We start from the raw sequence: 20052 nt of genomic DNA on the forward strand, positions 1-20052 counted from the left end.
CTGGAAGTGATGGAACACCCCCAATACAAACAGACACTTAACAAGAGCAGGCTTTTAACATGGTACCTGCTACGCAAAAGCCCTAATGAGGAAATGTAGTCGTGGAGAATGCAGTAAACACGACTGCTTTTTCCTTGAAGCTGTTCTGGAAGGTTTTTATGCTGTAAATGAAGATATTTCATGTTTCCTTTTCCAGGCAGCTCTAAGAGTGTGTGTGCGTGTGTTCATTAGAATTAGAATTGTTTCAATCAGCAATCATGACTCTGTGTCTTGTAAATTGTTACCTATACAGGTGTGAAAAGTCTGGAGTTACCATTTAAACCATCTAGCACCCCCACTGGATTACAGGGGCTCAGTCACTGGCGGATCCCTGTTTGGCTCTGTGAAAGCCTGCTCACCCCGGCTGGAAATGTTCATGCACTGGTAGATGCCGTAGATCTGGTAGACGTATATGGTCCCGGGCTTCATGAACATGGCCGTGTTCCTTTCTGTGCGCTTCCCTCCAGAGGAATGGGACGCCTTGTCCTCCCCGCCCAAATAAGCCTCCGTCTCCACCACCCTGCCCCTCAGCTCCATCCCGCCTGGGAGTCTCCGCACTAGCACCTGCAACACAGTCACTCCTGACAGTTCCACTTTAGCTCAGTAATCTTGATGAGGATTATCCCACTAAAACTAGTAAATACAGAAATACAGCAGACCTCTGGCACGTGTCATTTGCACATGCTGTTACCAACTGACTGGTGCTGATGGAAAATAATCAATGCACATTTTATTACAGGTGTAAGTTAAACTGAGCAGGACAGAATGCAGATAAAACGAGATATACTGTTTTTTTCACTTTTTACTTGCTATCACTTTCCATAAAGAAAGCAAGGGATTCTTATTGGTGTTTCTGTCTCAGGTTAGCATGCACGGTGCAAAAAAAAATAACCTGTCGGACTACTTTGGCATAGACTGAGAAAGTGCTTTTGGAATGCTGTTTTGTAAATTGCTAGATACTGTATTACTGTGCTGTGTTGTGCAATCATATTCACAGATTTTCTTTGTATAGTAAACATGCAGTACTGCACTTTGGTGTTTTAGACACAGTAATGTTCCTGCCATTGTTAATTTACAAAGCCCCAACGTAAATAAAGCAACAACAAAGTAGTATAACGACTCCCTCTGAGAGACGACCCCTGCAGCCAATCAAAGCGGATATTAGGAAGCTTATTTCTAAAATATTACACATCGGGTGAAACTAAAAGTCAAGGGTAAAGAGTTAAACTTTAAAGGGGAAGCTGGGCACTTAATTTTATTTAAAAGAAAGAAGTTGCTCCCACTCAGCCTCCCTCTTGACTCGAGCTCAGCTTGTTAACCCACGATCACCCCTTTGACTGGAATAGCGTGGCTTCACTGCTGAAAAGAAGGAAGCCAGTGTAATTAAATATTAACGGGTTCTCCCGAATCGTAATTGCTTTCATTTATAATTACTTTTAAAAGGTGTCGTCTTTGTACAAAAAAAAAAGAAAGACAAACTGACACAGTACAGAGCAGGCAGCAGAATGGCGTTATTTGTTTGACACAATTACTAAACATCCCTCCTCATTGCACCAGAGGGGCTTCAGACTTTTCTCCTTTGTGATACTTTGCGTTTCCACTGGTCATCATTAAATAAGATAACCACTTGAGCTGTGTGAGGTAAATGGCTGAAAGATACCACTGGGACGCTGAGAGTTCTTTGAGCTGCTTTACCATCGTTGCTGTTCCACAGTTAGCAGCAAGGGTTCTCATTGCTCCCCTCTCTAACCTCCCGAACGGGAGAGGCCAATTGAGCTAATGAGTGGAAAAACAGAACAAATACATTAAAGAAATAAAGAGGAAACTGATTAAAAAAGAAGCCCTGGAGTGCTGCAAAAACTCTAATTATTTAAAGATGTAATTTGCTCCTTATAAAAACAACATGGAAAGGCATTCCAAACTAAATAGCCCCTCAAACAGTGCTCCCAACTGTTAACCCAGTGTGCATCTCATTAGAACTCTGCAGATAAAATATAAATAACGAAGGGAAATGCTGTGAAATCCTGAAAGATCTGTCTTAGGAAAATATCATGGTGTTGACAGGGCAGGATTTGTTATTAAGACTGGAAAAGGAGCTAGAGGAATGGGGTAAAGCAGATGAATGCAATCCTGTCTCTTATCAAGTAGGGCCATTATAAAGCTCTGGGCACTAACCAACATTCCATTTTTTAGTGGCACAGCTTTTAGATTGATGAATATTTAATATCCAATATAGGCTAGGCTTACTTTTCCCAGAAATGCTTTGGCCAGACTGGTACCAGGCTGGTTAAAGAAATCCTCCCCCAGCCGAGAGCCGTTCTTCTCCTCTCCTGTGAAGTATCTGCTGACCAGAGCTGCAGTCTTAGCTCCTGGGGGGTCCTGTGCATGGCTGCTTTTCATGGTTGTAGCCACCACCCGCACTGAGCCCAGCTTCCTTTTCCGTGCCGACATTGCAGAACTGAAGGGTAAACAGAAACTTAATACTAAACTTTAGAATTTTTTGGAATGAGGAAATCAAGCACAATAGACATGCAGGTAGCCCGCTAAGGGATCAGTGAATTAAGGTAGATGCCAGCTGTTGGGAAATATTCAACATTTTTCATAATTAATACCGGAGCAGCAAGACTTACCCAACTGCAAAAAGAAAATCAATACACCATTGCACCACATGTAATCCCTCTCCAACAGATTGCTAACAGGGAGCACGTCAATAGACCTCACTTCTTTCTGTCTGGACCACAGCCTTTCCTTATGACATCCATGAATTCTCTGCCAACTATTGCATGACTAAAGGAACAAAAGGGCAACCTCCTTCTCCCAGTGTCTTAGAAACTGGCAAACTGGTTTATTTACAGTGAAGGGCTCTATCTTCCTCAGTCCTCGTACTAATTTACGTTGGGGTTTTCATTTAAAAAGCTTGCATTGTTTTGTTTTGTTTTTTTAACCTGGATTCACACATTCAACAAAGTGATTTTATTGATAAAAATAGTAGCAATGGTATTTAATATTTATGGTTAGGTATGTGTATGCCAGTACATATTGACAGTACAGCAGCCCTTCCTGAAATGAATATGGGAAATAGTGCAAATCTCTATTCAGCAGGACCATGTTGAATTGCGGTTGTTTTGCCATTTCATGAATTAGTGGCACAGTATGAAATCACGTGACCTTCTCTTATCTATGTAATTCACGCATTCAGATGGAAACCCGTTCCCTTCTCCAACGTCATTGGCTTTGTCACACACACCTACAAGCCCCTAATAAACAGATGCCTGTAGGTGAGCAAACGTAATAAATGTAACCAAAGAAGGAAACTGATATAACTATAACCTTTTATTTAAAAAAAAAAAAAAAAAACTTTACCTGCTCATACTAGTATTTTACAACAAACTCAATGAACTTGGAGTCGGTAAAAATAAAAAAATAATAATAATTAAAAAAAAGAAATACTTAATGTTTTCAGTGTGCGACAAATGTAGTGTTAATGGCGCTGTAAACACACTGCGCAATACAACAGCCCTCTAAAGAAGCGTTGCCCTTTTAAGAAGATGGCTGAAATCAGATTGCCCTGTAGTCGTTCATTTCTCTCGCTTTCCAACCGTGTATGTTTAACTGTTTGCAAAAATACGACTAAAAATGTAAAAAGTAAGATGCAGGCGTAAGAATTATTCTGTACTTCATCACATTCTTTTTTGCGTTACCGTGGATTTCAGGGAAAACGAGCATGTATCCTGTATATAGTAGACTGAAGTAGCAACTCATTTTTGTATAGCTGAAAAATGAACTGAAAGTTACAGTATCTCCCTAATATACTGATATATATTACTTAATGCCATTCAGTAGCTGCTCTTTCATTTTCACTCTTACAAGTCAAACCAAAGAAGAAAAATCTCATCCGTTTGCACTGTTATTACTCACCGCTGTCGCATGCAAGCTTGCATTTACGTGAATGCGGGAGGAACATTAAAGGGGGAATGGCAACCCAAACACACGAGCGTACAGTAATAATGACTCTTCGTTTCGTTGTGTTCAATGACGAGCACAACAATGCGGCATTCCTCTGTAACGAAACCCATAAACGCCGTTGTTCAAGCGCTATAGATCCACTTTTTAAAACACCGTACACGTGTTCATTCATATTGCATATCGCCTACGGATGCGTATTTTAAAATACTTCATTACATTTTAGAAGAAATCCAAAAACTATTTTTGATCTTATTGCGGTCGGGTCAGTTTCTCGCAAACTTCAACAAGTGCTCACGTAAATATTTAGACAGTGGAGCGTGCCTGAAGGGTTAAAGTCCGGACGAGTTGAACAGGTCAATGCAATAGCCGGCTTGCATGACGTTTTCCTACCCGTACACGTTTGAGTATGTAAAACACATTTTAAACACATCTTACTAGTGTCTAATCAGTTAGCTTGAGAATGTGCTTTAGCTGCACACAAAAAACAAGCACGTGATTTGTCTTTACAAGGTAAAGCATAAGCAGCAACACCTTACAGTGCCAGCTCTCAGCCTCTCTCCAAATCTTGTTTTGTTTTGTTGTTTGTTTTAACTTATGATCTGGATGCCTTTAAAACTGCAACGTGTAACTAATCAGTCTCTTTCTGTCCTGTGCTGATGAGAGCCAGGCCTTCTTAGGTGACTTTCATCATGTAGTTTTCATTAGCGCTAATGATATGTTTTTTTTAGGTCAAAATATACTCAGTGGGCAACCACAATCTTTTCTGGTGGTATTTTTAATTAGACATTGTGTTTTCCTAGTCTTCGTGGTAACAATTCAACTTACTTGTGTGTGTATATATATATATATATATATATATATATATATATATATATATATATATATATATATATATATATATATATATATTCAGAGAGAGAGAGAGAGAGAGAGAGAGAGATATTTACGTGCCTCCCTTTACTTAATTTGGATCCTACTGCATTGAATAATCACGTTACATATTAGTAATAGTGGATCCTACTCGTCCAGACTGTAAAGCCGTTTTAAAAAATACAAATTTACAGTGAAAAACATAACTTATGTTACACCTTTATTTTCATCCTGGTCATTTATTCTTCCGTTTAATTACATTTCTTTCCCAGGAGAGAGAAACAAACAACAAAAAAAGAAATACTCTTCCTTCCGTTTATTTTCGTTTTTAGACTAAGTCATGTTAGTTCTTATCAATGTCAGAAAATCCCCATCATCAACCGTCACTGTCTGTCAACAGAGCCTGCTAGACGATGACGTCACAGCGAAAGCAGCGGCAGGCGGCTCGAAGGGAGGGTGCTCAGCTTCACTCTGCAGGCAGTGCTGGTGTAATTTAAAAACTTCTACATTGCGTGGGTATGAAACAAGCTCGTATGCTTCTGTGAAGGAGTAGGAGTAAACGACATTTAGTCTAGCCGTAGCAGTAGAAGACGCTCGTGCCTCAAAAGGTGAGAGAACAGAGTCTGTTTTTATGAAATATACCAATTTGCTACGCAAATCTTGTTAAGTGGTTTGTTGGACACGTATTTCGCGACAAAAATGAACTTCTGTGGTAGTGTCACATGCCGCGCTGGCTTTAAAAACACGTTTGGGTTTTTGATATTGTTATTTATTTTTTTGTGCTTGTCTTATTATTTATGCCTTGCTTCGCTGAAATGAGAATATGCTTACAATAAACACCTGTGCGGCTCGTAATATATTCATACAACACTCCGATTATTAAACTAAAGTCTTATTAAAGTAGTAGTCGCGACAATAATACTGTACTTATTGATATGCTATGAGAAACTAGTCATAGGGCTTTTGCAATGGTCCTGCTAAAACGTTGTTGAAAATGAGATGAACGTAATTTTGTTATCCTGGTATTTTTTGCAAATAAATACAAAAATATATACTGTATACATTATGTTTGTTGTAGTGGATGCATACGGATGCAATGCAGGTTCCACTGGGGGGTGTTGGAGCATCAGGTAGATATCTGTCAAAAACGGCCAGCATGGGTTTCTGTAATGAGCAACTGGCGGGGTTATGTACAGTCAAAACTGTACAATCCCAATCATTCATTGTCAGCTTCTGTTGCTACAGCTTCGCAGAGCGCCCTTGGCACTGTGCACACACTTACATCACTTTCATTGAAACATCGTTGTGTATTGAAATTGCTTTTAAAAGAATAGATAGGCATTGATAAAGCCATTCCCTGTGTTAAGTCAACATCGACAAGTTATCTGTAACTAGACTAAATGCTCAGATGGTAGGCACTAGTTACATGAAATGTAATCCAGTCATAGCATTTATTGTTCATGAGCGTGTCTTAACAGGTGGTTTTTACTGTAACAGAATTTGCCACACTGAATAACTTAAAAAGCGATTTTTAAAGACTCCTTGTTCTTCTTTTGGTAATATTAGTAGTCATTGTATTTTACTGCATGATAAACAGTGGTTAGACAGGCTCATTCCTGAGAGCTGTTTTGGTAACACAGGGTTGGGCTTGTTTGTTCTAATAGAATAATTATGTTATAATTAAACAGCGATTTAAGAAAATACTGTCCAGCTAATACTACACAATGGTTACCATTGCCAAGCCTCAGCTAATGATCGTGGGAAGGAGCCTCATTTTTTTAAAACTTGATTACTTCTGCGGAAGCATCAAACAATCAATTTTGGATCCATGTTGGCTTTCAGGAAAGTCTTCAAATAACCACTCTCTGATTGATGGAGGGGGTCATAAATATAATATATTGTACCTTTACACCCTTATTATCTAAAAAGAGCTTGGCCAAGACTTTCGTTATACTGTATGTCAGTGGCAGTGAATGACCTTAGATTTTGCAAAAGTGGTTCTGTATTTCTTTGGAACTTGTATGAAACCTCATCACCAGGCACTAAAAGTTCCACTCTTTCACAGTACAAAAGAATTAAGGAAGAAAATTAACTTTCTTTTGTTCAGTGACTGTCCTATCCTCTGTATTTGAAGGGTTTGCAACAACCGTTTGCATACAGTTTTCAGTTGTTTTGTCCAAAAAGTAGTAAGTGTCCACATTAAAATGTACATATTTTTCTTAATAATGTAAAAAAAAAAAAAAAAAAAAAAACACGCTAACTGATTTGTCTTATTAGGGTTGCAGTGGTTAACATATTGATAAATAGATAAACAGACAGACATTTATTAAGAATTATATCAACTTCCTCGGAACCCTGACTTCTTGTGATTATATAATGTGTAACATCTGGCTTCCAGACAGGAGACAAGAAGGATATCTGTTACCAAACATGCTGTGGAGCTCACAGAACTGAAATGCATTTCTGCGCTGAACTCTAACCTGTGACCCTTGTAATTCATTGTACATTAGAGACATGCAGTCCTAAGACAGTGCAGTTTTTTCTTCTTGCAAGATGAAGTGGTCGTGACAAGGACATTTGTTAAAAGCTTTTCAAGACACTTAGGCTAAATGTGGATGAGCAATTAGGCCAGGTGTTGGTTAAGGAACATACACTATGGCAATATACAATTATAATAATAGCAGTGCAGTGTGTGGATATTTGATAACATTGTAGATGTGATGGTTTCCACAGAGAGAGTGTCTCTGGCTGACGGTATAAAGAACACTCCACCCACTTTGAAAACAAACACCTTTCTCATTATTTCTTAGGATGAACACGCTACATTCCTGTTCACCATGTGTACCCTTTTACCCTTTGTATTTAAATCATTAGGCTAAAAATACCTGTTCACTTGCATCACAGGTCAATAGCAATCAAGAATTTGAACACAGATAGTTACAATGACTTACTGTAGGAGCTGAAGAACTTGATCCAACTAAATGATGTGCTTTTAGTTATTTTATTACAATTGTAACAAACCGAAAATATAATTAAGATACTGATGCAGAAAAAACTATTTTGTTTATCTATGTCATGTTAATGTTTTGTTTTGTTTTTTCCCCAAAAATGTAGAAGCAAAAAACCAACCGTTGACAAGTGTAGCTGCCATTGTTCTCTTTTGGGAGCTGGAGCTGTTCCTTGGAAAAGAAAGCATTTTCTCTGTAAATGGCATGATTACAGCTTGCATCAGCGTCCTGTTTTTCTTGTCACAGACCAAGGAAGGAATAACTTAATGCCATTGCTATTTAAAGACTCCTTTGTTTCTTTATTTACGGGCTTAGTCTTAGTTTAGCCACTCAAGCAGTGTGTTTACTTCTTTAAGCAATAATGCATGGGTTCACGTAGATCATCTTCACTGTGTTATTTCAGTAAGGTGGGGTATGGTGGTAAAGGGCAGGCAGCATTACTTTATGTACCAATTAGGATTGAAATCCATAATCATGATATTATCATTTGCATGAACTTGATTATTTATTATATGGAAAAAATACTGCTCCTGAGATGTTTTCTTCCACTCTCTTACTGTAGACAACTGAAAAACATACAGACAGTCCTCATAATAATTGGTATGTGTAAAATCAGGATATCGGACTGTGTGAAAAATAGATGGAGCTCTGCTAAACGTTTGGAAATATTAATGGAAGTTATCACCGTGCAATGTACAGTGTAATGGACAGACAGACATTATCAGTGCATAAGGGTCTACATTTAGAATGAGGACCCTCATGTTATTTTGAGAAATAAATTTTTTTACGTCATCCCTATTGATTAGGGTTTTAACTTGTGGGCAAATACTGTGTTGTAGTAAACAACAGAGGCAAATTCAGGTGCTTCTGTACACAGCATCCCTTCTACACATGTAAGACATACAAGCAATGTGTAATAAAGCATAGGTAAGCATGTTAAAGAATTGCGAGCTGTGGTAAAGCACATTAGTAAACATGGCAAACCAGGGTAAGCTATGGCAAAAATACAGTGGTATTTTTGGTAGCTGACTATGTACATATGACGCCCCCAAAGAGGCTTAAGCCCCAATGTACACACACCTGAGTGAGTACATTTTATTTAATAGTAGTCCAGACAACCCAAGATGAACTACTTACAGCACAGCAGTCCATGTCCATTACCCTCCTGGCAAAGTTTTTTTTTATTTTTTTTTATTCAATTGGAATTGTACTCAGTCCTGTACAATTATTTATATAAAATATCAAACCGATATTCAGAGGTAATATTTTTTGTTAAAAAAACAAAACAAAACAAAAAAAACCTCAGCTGCATCACACTCAACAACCGTTCACTCACCTCTCTTGTCCCGCCCCAGAGCAACCAGTGCACACTCCTGATTCACTGGTATAACTCCTCTGACCTCCCAACACCCACCTAATAGGCTCTCGTTAAATGTCAGTAAATGTACTGTATTCAAGCCCCCAAAACACAAGAGTATAGTGCAGCAGATCGGAGCCTGTCACGTGCCGCTTCTAAAATGCCTTAAATCATATAATAAAATATTGCAGCGTTTGTAAAGCATAGTATTATTAATAAAGGCTGCCCTTGTTTAAGTGTTGCAGTCATTTTGATCAATTTAAAATAAAAGCTGCGGTGCCAAATTGAACTAATACAGAATTATTAAAAATAACATTAATAATAATAATAATAATAATAGTAATATATTACAGTGTCACACGGTTTGATATCTCGTGGCTACTGTGTTTGCCTCCTGAATCCTCCCACGACTTCGCAGCTATCAGGTATGTTTGTGTGCCCACGATCCCAAAGCTGCTGTTGAATAAAATTCCCTTGTCCTTCATAGAATTAGAATATTGAAGATCCATGAAGCCTACATTTATACAGTACTGCAACATTCTATGGCAATTTCATACAATCTTTAGTGGTGTAGAATATGACTTTCTACATTAACCCAGAAATCTTTAAATTTACTTAGTTCCATGTACCGCAGTAAACTATAGGAAACTATGTTTTTTTTTTTTTTTTTTAGAACAGTACTATATTATTTTGTATACAAGAGTGTTTGCGTAGGTCAAGCATAAGATTTCAACCCTTGCTTAATAAGCAACAGCACAATTTGCATGGTGTCTGTTCTCAGCGAGTGTCAAGTACTCTAGCAAGCCTTTTATTTTTCAAATCCACAGGATTTGGGATTGTCATTTGGCATCACGGAGTGTCGGGCTGGGTTTGTGGTGGTTAGCAAGCAGGCAGGCTCTCTGTTGATGGGGTTGTTCTCATGGAATCAAGCTTTTGCTTCCTCTAATGAGTTTCATGAACAGTGGTATTTATTGGGCCTTTATTTTCCTGTGGGTGCGTACCTCCTATTAAACACAAATTATGCTAACAATACAGACTCGCTCTTTTTCTATTCTTTTCCAGTCTTCCAGACAACAGCTCTCCTTTATTTTAATCTTGGCTTTGGCTTTCTGAAACAGTTGCTAGGGTTGAGCTGGTATAATAAAATAAATAAATAAACGGCAAGGAATTTTGACACCTACACCCTGACCTCTGTGCTTCTCACCCTTGAAATATCTGTTTGTTAATCTGTCCCGCCCCTAGAAGCTAATGCATAAACAAGAAGACGCTTTTGAAATCTAGGTGACAGCAGTGTCGTTCTCTGGCATGTTCAGAGTCGTCATTCTTCTTGGATATAATTATATAAAACATCCCCAGACATTGGTGCATGCAAACTTGTTTCGTTAGTATGTCTCCTTACTGTAGAGCAGCAGAAAAATAAACAAACAAATAAGCAGTGTTTGATTTAAGGAATCGGGAGTCACAAGGTTGTTAATAACATGATATATACGTATAGAATTTATAAAATGGCTTTGGGGGGGGGGGGGGGCCTCTGATTGGTTAAACAGCATCACATGACCATGCATATCTATAACATACGCGCACAGCTTGCATACTAATGAGGCGCTTCACACTGTATAAATCAGTACGCACAACATTATAAAAATCCCATGACAAACTGCCATTTTATTTATTAGCTATAAAACCCTTGCCACAAAATGAGTGACATTGCACCCATTTTCTTTAATATATTTGGGGATGAAACTCCAGAGAACTGGTACAGAACCAACTGTCCTATTGAAGACAGTAATCCACCTGGAAAAAAGAGAAAAGTGCTACAGAAACTGTCAACAGTAGACACAAGATTAAATGAGGCACAGCTAAATGAATAGAAGAAAACAAAGATGAAAAAATACTAAAAAGACTACAACACGAGTTGCTAATGTAGTGAAAGACTGGCTTAAAGAAAACAACATGGACATTCATTTAAGCCCAGAAAACCCCAACAACATTTTGAAGGAATTTTACTCCAGTGCAAGAAGTTCAACTGTTGACCAGTATTCAATCTGCAATTTTTTAACACTGAGAAAATATTGGTCAACATGCACTCTTGATGTAACAGCCTTTTTCGGAGTTCTTCAGCAAATTCTGAAGACTAGACCCTGCTGGTACTCACGTGAACTATTGGGAATACATTTCCTCGGCGAAATGCTGCCTAAACTAAGCAACAAAGCCACTCTCTCGCAACACTGCAACACAGAAAACAGTGGAGTTCAATTTTATCACCACTCACCTGTATGTCTATCTATCTATTTATCTATCTGTCTGTCTATCTGTGTGTGTGGTGGGGGGCTTTTTTTTCAGCTGTGTGTATAATATCATGCTTTGCAAGTATAGCATATTTCTGCATTAAAGATAAGTACACCGTCCTTAGTTCCTGCAGCTGCATTCACTCACTTATTCAAATTACTCTGGCAATAAAAAAGCCCTCTGTCTCCATGTAATTTCTGCATGCCAAATTGTTCATTTGTTTCATTGCAGCTCACACCAGGAAATAGTTTGCATAGCTTTTGCCCTTACAGGAACTGGAAACTCTGGGGCAGAAAGACATTCTGGAAGCAGACACACTGGGGAGAATCAAAAAATAACAGAGTCCGCCATTTCCTGTCGACTTAAACCATTAACATTACTGTTTACATGGTATGTTACTTTCCTCTTCAGAAAAGTAATGAATTGCCTTTAAGAATAGTAACACTGTTACAATATCGGGCTGCCAAGTGGGAGAAAGGGCTAACTAAAACACTTTTAGAATTAAAAGGTAAACAAAAACACCTTCAAGGTGAAGTTATTTTTTTATCAATTGCTGTGACAGATGAATTCAACAGAGTAGTGGAGACATACTGCCGTATATAACAAGTGGAATATCTGCATTTAAAATCCTGTTCTCCTGTGAAAACACAATATAACACAGTTTGGATAAACAGATGTCACAAAGGATAGTATTCTCAACATATTGCAAAGCAGGATGGCTGATTTGATTGAAGTCAGACTCAGTTCGGAAGTGGCACTTACTGTACAGTAACTGGTTTCCTAATTAAAATCCAGGACCTTAAAAAGCAAAAGAAAAAAAGTTTGTCATATAAGAAGTACTGCATAATTGCAGGGTGCATCTAGTCTGCTTGACAGCAATCTCTCTCCTAGTATGAGTCTCCCTGGCTTGTCTTGGATTTCTCTTATCTCCTTGTATAATCATCAGGATGCCAAGTTTGGGGTTTTTTTGTAGTTACTATTTAACAGTGGGTGTTGGAAAACTATAGCCTCTCTAACTATTCTCTATTTTTGGGTAGAGGGGCTGTGGGAGAAGACAGAGAGAAACTGAGTAACTGCCAAAAAACATGTACATAGAACCTGTTCAGCTACTTCACTCGCCAATTAAACTTGCAAATCAAAAAAACAGACAATGTGCTACTCGGGCATCCTGGTCTTCCATAATACAGTATATACAATTTTAGATGTTCTAGTGATTTAGACCTGCTGATCTGTTTTCCATGTTCCAGGAATACTGCACACTCCTATTTTATATTTTCAGTTTCCTCTGGTGTAATGCATGCCCCCTTAGTCAGGGTTTGAGTTATGATAGAAAGTGAAATAAGTCTCACTGTTGCCTTTGTTTTGGGTAGTAAGTATATGGTATTGAATTCCCCCTGAGCTGCTTCCATAGAGCGTCTTTTGAAGTGATTTACCTTTCATTTATCCTTGGGAGTAATCATTCTTTCAAAGAAGGACCAAAATAAACCACTAAGAATACTGTAGCAAGAATTATCTAATACCAAGCGATCGAACATGGCTAGCCAGAGAAATGCACAGGTGAATCAATCAATTCCACTATTGATCATACATATATATATATATATATATATATATATAATATGTATGTGGTACTATAGATCCACAAACCTGCTTACCCAAGGGTTTTAATTGTATTGCTGCTATACTTGCAGTTGCGTTTCAAAAGTACTGAATAACACAGCAAACAACTATCTGTCATAGAGATAAATGATGCTTTTTGGCATTTTTGTACTGTTAGCATTATTATAATTGCACACAGCAGTTTTTTTTTTTTTTTACTGTAGTTGTATGTGACCGCAGTTTGACCCCACTAGAGCTGTGTCGTGAAAGTTAGACAGCACTTGCGATATCTGTTGCATGTGAACAAGTTAAATTTTTGTCCAACTCCTGAAGATGAAAGGAATCTATTTTTCAGAAGACAACACGGACTCTACTCATCCACATAGCTGGCTGTCTGTCCTCACAAAACACTGTTCATGGAAATGTAATTAGTGTCAGCAAAAACATTCATGTGGCACCCTGGGTGCAGTTTGCCGGCCTGCACTGCGTACTCAGGGAAAACAGAAAAACTAAAAATATCAAACAGAACAAAACTCCCTGCTCCTCAGAAGCCATGCCAAGCCAGTTTCTTGCTTGCTTATCTGTGAAGACAGGGGCTTTAATGTGGTTTCAACATGTGGCTTTTTAGCAGGCTGCCGAAAGGAAAAGAGAACATACGCACAAGTAATCAATTACATCACAAGCGTCTCACCCACTAGGCACTTCACCTGGGATATGTGATGCTGGTACAATCTCTTGTAGTCAAAGGCTCATTGCTCAGTGAAGGTAGACAAGTTTAGCTGGCTGTCTATTCGCAGAACTATGTTGTAATCTGCGCTAATGCAATGTGTTGCACTGTGAGTCTCTGCAGAGATGTGTGAGAGCCAGCAAAGCGTTTAAACCCATGATGTGAATGTTAGTTTTGAGTCACATGCTGTCACAGCCACTTCTGTATTTGATTGGGAAGGAACGGACCACACGAAAGAGAGAACTTGGTACCTGAGGTGATTCAGAATTGAAAAAATGTAAGTGTAGCTTAGATAGCGCCATTGCTTTTAATTATGCATTTTTTTTAGGCCCGTTTCAATTTAAGCCACCATGGTCGAGCTGCTTCAGTTGAAGCAAATATAAAATATAGTTCCTGTAGAGGCTATGAATAATCTGATCAAATGGATATTGCAAAAAGGAGTATGGTTAAATTATTTTATAGGATATGACTTAAATGTATTTTACTCAGTCAACCTTTTTCAATAATGTCCAAAAAACACATAACAGGGTATTGTGCCTGTTGGATAATTGATGGCTTACACTGCTTCTCAACTCAGCATCAGAATCTGGATCAGAAGAAAGAGGATTGAAATGTTGAACAAGCTGAAATGCTATAGAGCAGTTCATCGTGGAGAGAAGCGAGAGGAATCTGGCATTTGGCCTGGTCTCTGAGCACTGGTGCAGCTTGTGTCATGGAGCTGAGGCCACAAGATGGTGTTTCCATGTTTGTTTTCTAGGACCCTGCACAGGGCTCGCTCAGCAACTGTCTCTCTGCAGGGAAGCCTGGGGTTTGAGGATCTGTGGTGGACAAGGGCCAGTGATGGCAGCGTGACCTGGGATGGTGCTGTGATGAGTAATTGCAACAGAAATAGGTACAGGACACATGAGCCCATCGTTTGGGGGGGGGGGGGGGGGGGGGATTGATCCTTTTCATTTTATTAGCTGGCGTTTCACGTTCTACAATTGGCAGTGCTCATTTTTATGATGTCACAACAGCTGTTCTGTTGTCAAACCAGCTACTGGCTTCCCACATGACATCATTAACAAGTCAAGTGTCTACACTTGGCTCTGCTGTGGTGCAAACTGCTGCCAGCACTGCCAAACCAGGCAAACAGGCTGCCAGCAGGAGCACCCTTCAAAACAGCAGCACTTCTCTAGACACTGCCACTAGTTAGTATTCCAGCGCCTGCCTCTGTGTGCTAACAGTGCATTATAATACAGAGGTACTCTACCGATAACTGTGCAAGTTATTAAAGCAATAAAAGGTATCTTGTAATGACCTCCCTTTCCTCTCTTAATGAATATAGCCTTAATTGATACTACTGTAAGCATGTTACAGTTATATCCATCAATAATATTTATTTATTTATTTATTTGCAAAATTCAACTTAACAAAATGATGATAAGAACATAAATTACACAGGACTGGACATGATAGAAAGATACTTAATGCAGTTGAGGCAGAATCACTTGTATCCTGTAGGACTCAACTTAACAAAGTTTTGAGAACAATCAGCTACTAAGAACTGGGCATGCTTAGATGGCCCTAATGGCCCCCATTGTTTGAATATATTTTTATATATCTGTTAGGCGCTGGCTTAGAGTTCTGCTGCCAGTCATATGTCATTGTGATTTACTGAAATAGTTTGGCTTTAATCTGTGAAATGAAGCTGGAGGTCATAACATTCACATCTTATATATAAACAGTAGTCAAACAAAAATGATGGTCAGGAAAGGCTTCTTTAGAAAACAATACATGTCATTTCTAATGAGTCTTAGTATTTATTACAATACCAAAACGTATCCTCTTTATTGCTGCAGGTAATGGCGGAAGCACACCTGTTTGTCATGGATTGAAAAATGAAGATCCAGGAAGTACTTTGAGTATAATGACTTGGCGTTCTGTGTTCATAAAAGTTACTAGAACTTTTTCCAAATCCAACTATTTCCAAATTTAAAAAACCTGAGAGGATATAGCACAGGAAGCTATGGAAGCTTTTATTTCAATAGTTTTGTCCTTGAAATATTGTCATTAAAGAATAAATGCCATTAAAAAAAGAAACAGTTCCACAAATGACTTAGCTAGATATCTGGCACATGTATTTATAGTAAAGTTGCCAACTGTCCGTTTTTTTGACCCAACAGCCGGTTTTAAGGAAGTTTGTACCCGGTCAGAACCCCCTCAGATCGCTTCACTCACATTTCTGGTTTTGTCCGGTTTTAGAAAAGTTTGCAACCCTAATTGATAGCCACCTTGATTTTTTTGTTTTTTTTTAACATTTTGAAAATAATCTTGCTTGCAGTTCTATGTTCTGAATGTTGTAAGCTTTACACTGGAGCAAATGCTGAGTAAATCCGTTCCCTGCCCATTTAAAAAAGTTGAAAGTTTAGAGAAACCTTGCATACACACCTCCGCCCACGCAGTTACACAGGAATAGACGACACAGAGTCATCATCGCTCCATCTTTTCTTGGGCACCAGATACAGAGCCTTGTCTGGGTGGAAATATGAACCCCCTCATGATCAGACCAGAATTTCTTTTTACGCTGTATGGGTGGCATTTTCCACGTGCCTCTGAAGACAGCTAGGGAGCCCGTCGTAACTGAAATAGGAGACAGCTCACTCCCAAGCAACGAGAAAAAAATAAAAAAAATAATGATGTTGCTGACACCTGTCTGGTCGTGATAATTGTATGTACTCAGTGGAGGGGGAGAATCCTCTCTGTGTAAATACAGAGAATGGTTTCCAAGGGAGAAGATAGAGCAGTCTGTGTGACTGATGCTTGTTGTATTGATGTGTAGCTGCATCTCGCTGGGACTGTTTGTTGTATCGATTTGGAGCTTGGAATATTGCAACCATCAACGTGGAATTTGTTGAGTGACCCTGACTTTGACCTCCTATGTGTGGACTGAGGTGAGTAAACCTCTGTGGAGTGTATTTGGACTGCACTGTAATTGTCTGTTGCAGATAACAAGATGATACTGTAACTGCAGTGCTAGTGTTACAACCAATGACATGCAAATAGTTGTAATCTCTACTTTATACCTCCAATCTTACTATGCTTGTTAAACTACACGTTCAGCACAGGATAAGCGGGTACCAAAATTAAAACTTCCTGTAGGATTTCTGTCCAATGTGCCTCTTGGCTCCCATGTTTTGTTTTTCTTCGTTTGACTTTACTTCTTTGTGTCTGGAGCACTCTACGCTTTGCAGCACACTTTTGCCAAAATGAACTAGATATCTCTTATGCCAGCTGAGCCGCGGCACCTAGTGTTAAGAATCACAGGCTGCACAGCAACAGCCCACTGGATTGATTCTGATTAGCTTATTATTATGAGCAATGTCTACTGGGCCACCCATTGAATCTTTTCAAAAGCAGCCAAAGGCACAAAAATAATTCAGAGGGGCTGATCGTTGGAAGACAAAGACAAGAGCCCGAACCAAATGAAAAGAAGTCTTTGTTTGTGTGAGAGTGCTTTTCTGCTCTTTTGGACATTTTACATTCCTCTTTTAAAGCACTGTGTAATCAGACGCAGATTATGTATCGGTCCCATAAGTTTCCTGTGCATTTTCTTGTATCTTCATTCTTTAAAGTATGTGGAAGTTCTATCTGTAGTGTAAATACACAGTATACTAAGACAACACTGCCTTGGTCCTTGCAAATAAACATGGTCTAAGATGTTGTTTTATGTGCCTTGCACTGGGGTTTTTTGTCATCGTATTTTCATGTGTGCTTTAGGTTTAATATAAATCTACTAAATTAAAAAAAGCCAGCTCTTAGCCTAATCTAGTTATTTTTATTACTGAACAATCAAATACAAAAAAATAAACATGATGGTTAGCAAAGCCCAAGGAGACCTGGGACACTAGATCTTTCTGTTTAACACTTCCTGCTGCTTACTAGGGCATCCCACTATCATCAAAACAGAATCAATTAATATAAGAAACACACACACACACACACACACACACACACACATATATATATATAATATATATATATTACTGTTACAAAAACTGTTTGGGTGAAGTTTAAATATGGATTAGTTATGAGTTGTTAATTTACTGATGAGTGTAAACATCTTTTGTTGTTCTCAATGAATAGAAAGTGATGCAAATCAATGAAAATGAATAAAATTTGGTGGTCATTCTTTTCCTTACTTTTTTGGGGAGGAAGTTTGCTACACTTACAGCATGGGTATGCACCTAAGGGAGATGAGCATATTGGACCTGTTTACTTTAACTCTTGTTAACACCAGCCGCTCATATCTCTGGGTCTGGAGTGCAGTGCAGTAGCAGTAGGACTGATTCTGTTCAAAGCCTGCGATGAAATCCCACAATAAGAACATCTCAGTGATTAGCACATTGTTGGCTGGAATGGAACAGGGTGTGGAGGTTAAAGCTCTACTGTGTAATGTTTTATGAGTGAAAAAGTTTCATTTGAAATTGAAATGTAAAACGTTTGTAAACTGTTAAGAACTAGCTTGCTAAAAACACATTTATAAGCACAGATCATTTTCTGTTAAAAATATTCAAGCTTTGTCTAATTTCCAATTATACCAGCAGCTGACTGTCTGATTCAGCACAGGATTGTCAGCTCCTACAGTACCAGTGCGTGTTCTTTGTAGAGCTTTGAGAAGTCGCCCACCCTCTTGAAGACAAGCAGGCTGCCTTTTTTAGACTCATGTATTGTGTTCCCTTGTTTCCTGTTTCCAGTGATGGATACTTCTAGCACTGCCAGGGCGTGCATTGTCCAGGACTTCCGAAGCCTTGCTGTTACATCAATGCATGGACAATACCGGATTTGTTGGGTGTACAATGTCAGTGCTTTGACACTGGACCTGTGGCACACTATTATCCATTGTAAGGGCTTGAAATGAGCCTGACCTTGCACTGTGTTGGTTTGCTGATGTGGTGTTCTTTTAGGATTACCTTTATTACAGGAATTTGAATATCACTATTAGATGGAACAGTGGCTACCCTTCCTTCTGCTGTAATATATGCATCATTTTCCCTAAACCAGCTATAATCCATGCTAGATTTAATATTCAGTTTTTTGTGCTTACATCTTTACATGTTGTGTATCATTGTGGACACTTAAACAATCATATACCTCTCTCTCTCTCGCGCTCTCTCTCTCTCTCTCTCTCTCTCTCTCTCTCTCTCTCTCTCTCTCTCTCTCTCTCTCTCTCTCTCTCTCTCTCTCTCTCTCTCTCTCTCTCTCTCTCTCTCTCTCTCTCTCTCTCTCTATATATATATATATATATATATATATATATATATATATATATATTCTATTATGATTTCATGGCTGTTGTTATCAGGCATATTAACACCAAAGCAACAAGTTAATGCTGAAATGATTGTGATAATTGCTCGCTAAGTAGCACATAAGTGTGCTGGCTGCAGAGACTTATAAATAATTTGACAACCCTTGTACCACACAACTTCATCCAGAACAAAACAAAGGCAAGTTTAAAGCCACATTTATTTATGATTTCATTTAATCTTTTCTGCCGTGTTTTCTTGTGTTATTCGAAGAGGCGCCAGTTACTCAAAAAAAAGATTTTCTATGTTGTTGCAGGCAAGAGATTTGGAGCCTGATTGCTTCTTAGTGTTCCAAAAGCAGAACATTTATGACGATGAAAACCTAACCCTTTGTATTTTTTCATTTATGATCATGAATCTTTTAAAGATTAATTGCGGTGTGCTGCAGGTGTTCGGTGTTATTAAATTGCTCCCTGTTAGATCATCCCTGATCTGTAGGATTTGTATGTCAAGCAGGGAACAGTTTGTGAGTGTGTTTAGCACAGGCTGTGACTGAAAAGAAACAGCTGGCGGGATTGTGTGTTCAACTTTTCTCTAGCTCTCTGAAAGACGACTGTAAGGCCCACTGGTTGGAACTGAGGTGTCTGTCATAGACCACAACTGGGGCAAAGTACTACTGTTTGATATTCCCTCATGAAACACTTCTAGGTTTTTGTTAAAAACAACAACAGTCTGCAACCATTTTTCAAGAATTTCATTTATCAAATTGGTTTTAAAATATTCTTTTAGTAACTCATGAGTTACAGTATTATTATTTAGTCATTTACAGACACTTTTATCCAAAGTAACTTACAGATATATTGTAAGTGACTTTGCTGCTGCAGTCACTTACAATAGGACCCTGTTTGT

At 38.6% G+C, this 20052-nt stretch overlaps 1 protein-coding gene and 1 long non-coding RNA gene across 3 annotated transcripts; one reads left to right on the forward strand and one right to left on the reverse strand.

Moving 5' to 3' along the window:
• Positions 1-6: 6 nt before the first annotated feature.
• On the reverse strand, positions 7-4163 carry LOC121300630 (DNA-3-methyladenine glycosylase-like). 2 transcript variants are annotated; one of them, XM_041229248.1, is made up of 4 exons: positions 3958-4163; positions 2287-2497; positions 1735-1815; positions 7-603 (listed from the first exon to the last, which is right to left on the reverse strand). In XM_041229248.1, exons 1-4 carry the CDS (start codon positions 3978-3980, stop codon positions 343-345), a joined length of 576 nt encoding a protein of 191 aa, XP_041085182.1. In that variant the 5' UTR covers positions 3981-4163; the 3' UTR covers positions 7-342. The 2 variants fall into 2 exon arrangements, with proteins under 2 accessions (XP_041085182.1, XP_041085183.1); XM_041229249.1 differs by lacking the exon at positions 1735-1815 and having other exon boundaries at positions 3958-4159.
• Positions 4164-5357: 1194 nt separating this feature from the next.
• Positions 5358-17821, forward strand: LOC121300712. Its single transcript, XR_005947561.1, has 3 exons — positions 5358-5483; positions 14613-14747; positions 15697-17821. It is a non-coding gene; the product is annotated as an uncharacterized LOC121300712 (long non-coding RNA).
• Positions 17822-20052: the final 2231 nt, after the last annotated feature.

This window comes from Polyodon spathula, chromosome 26 (genome assembly GCF_017654505.1).
Source record: "Polyodon spathula isolate WHYD16114869_AA chromosome 26, ASM1765450v1, whole genome shotgun sequence".
Classification (NCBI taxonomy): domain Eukaryota; kingdom Metazoa; phylum Chordata; class Actinopteri; order Acipenseriformes; family Polyodontidae; genus Polyodon; species Polyodon spathula.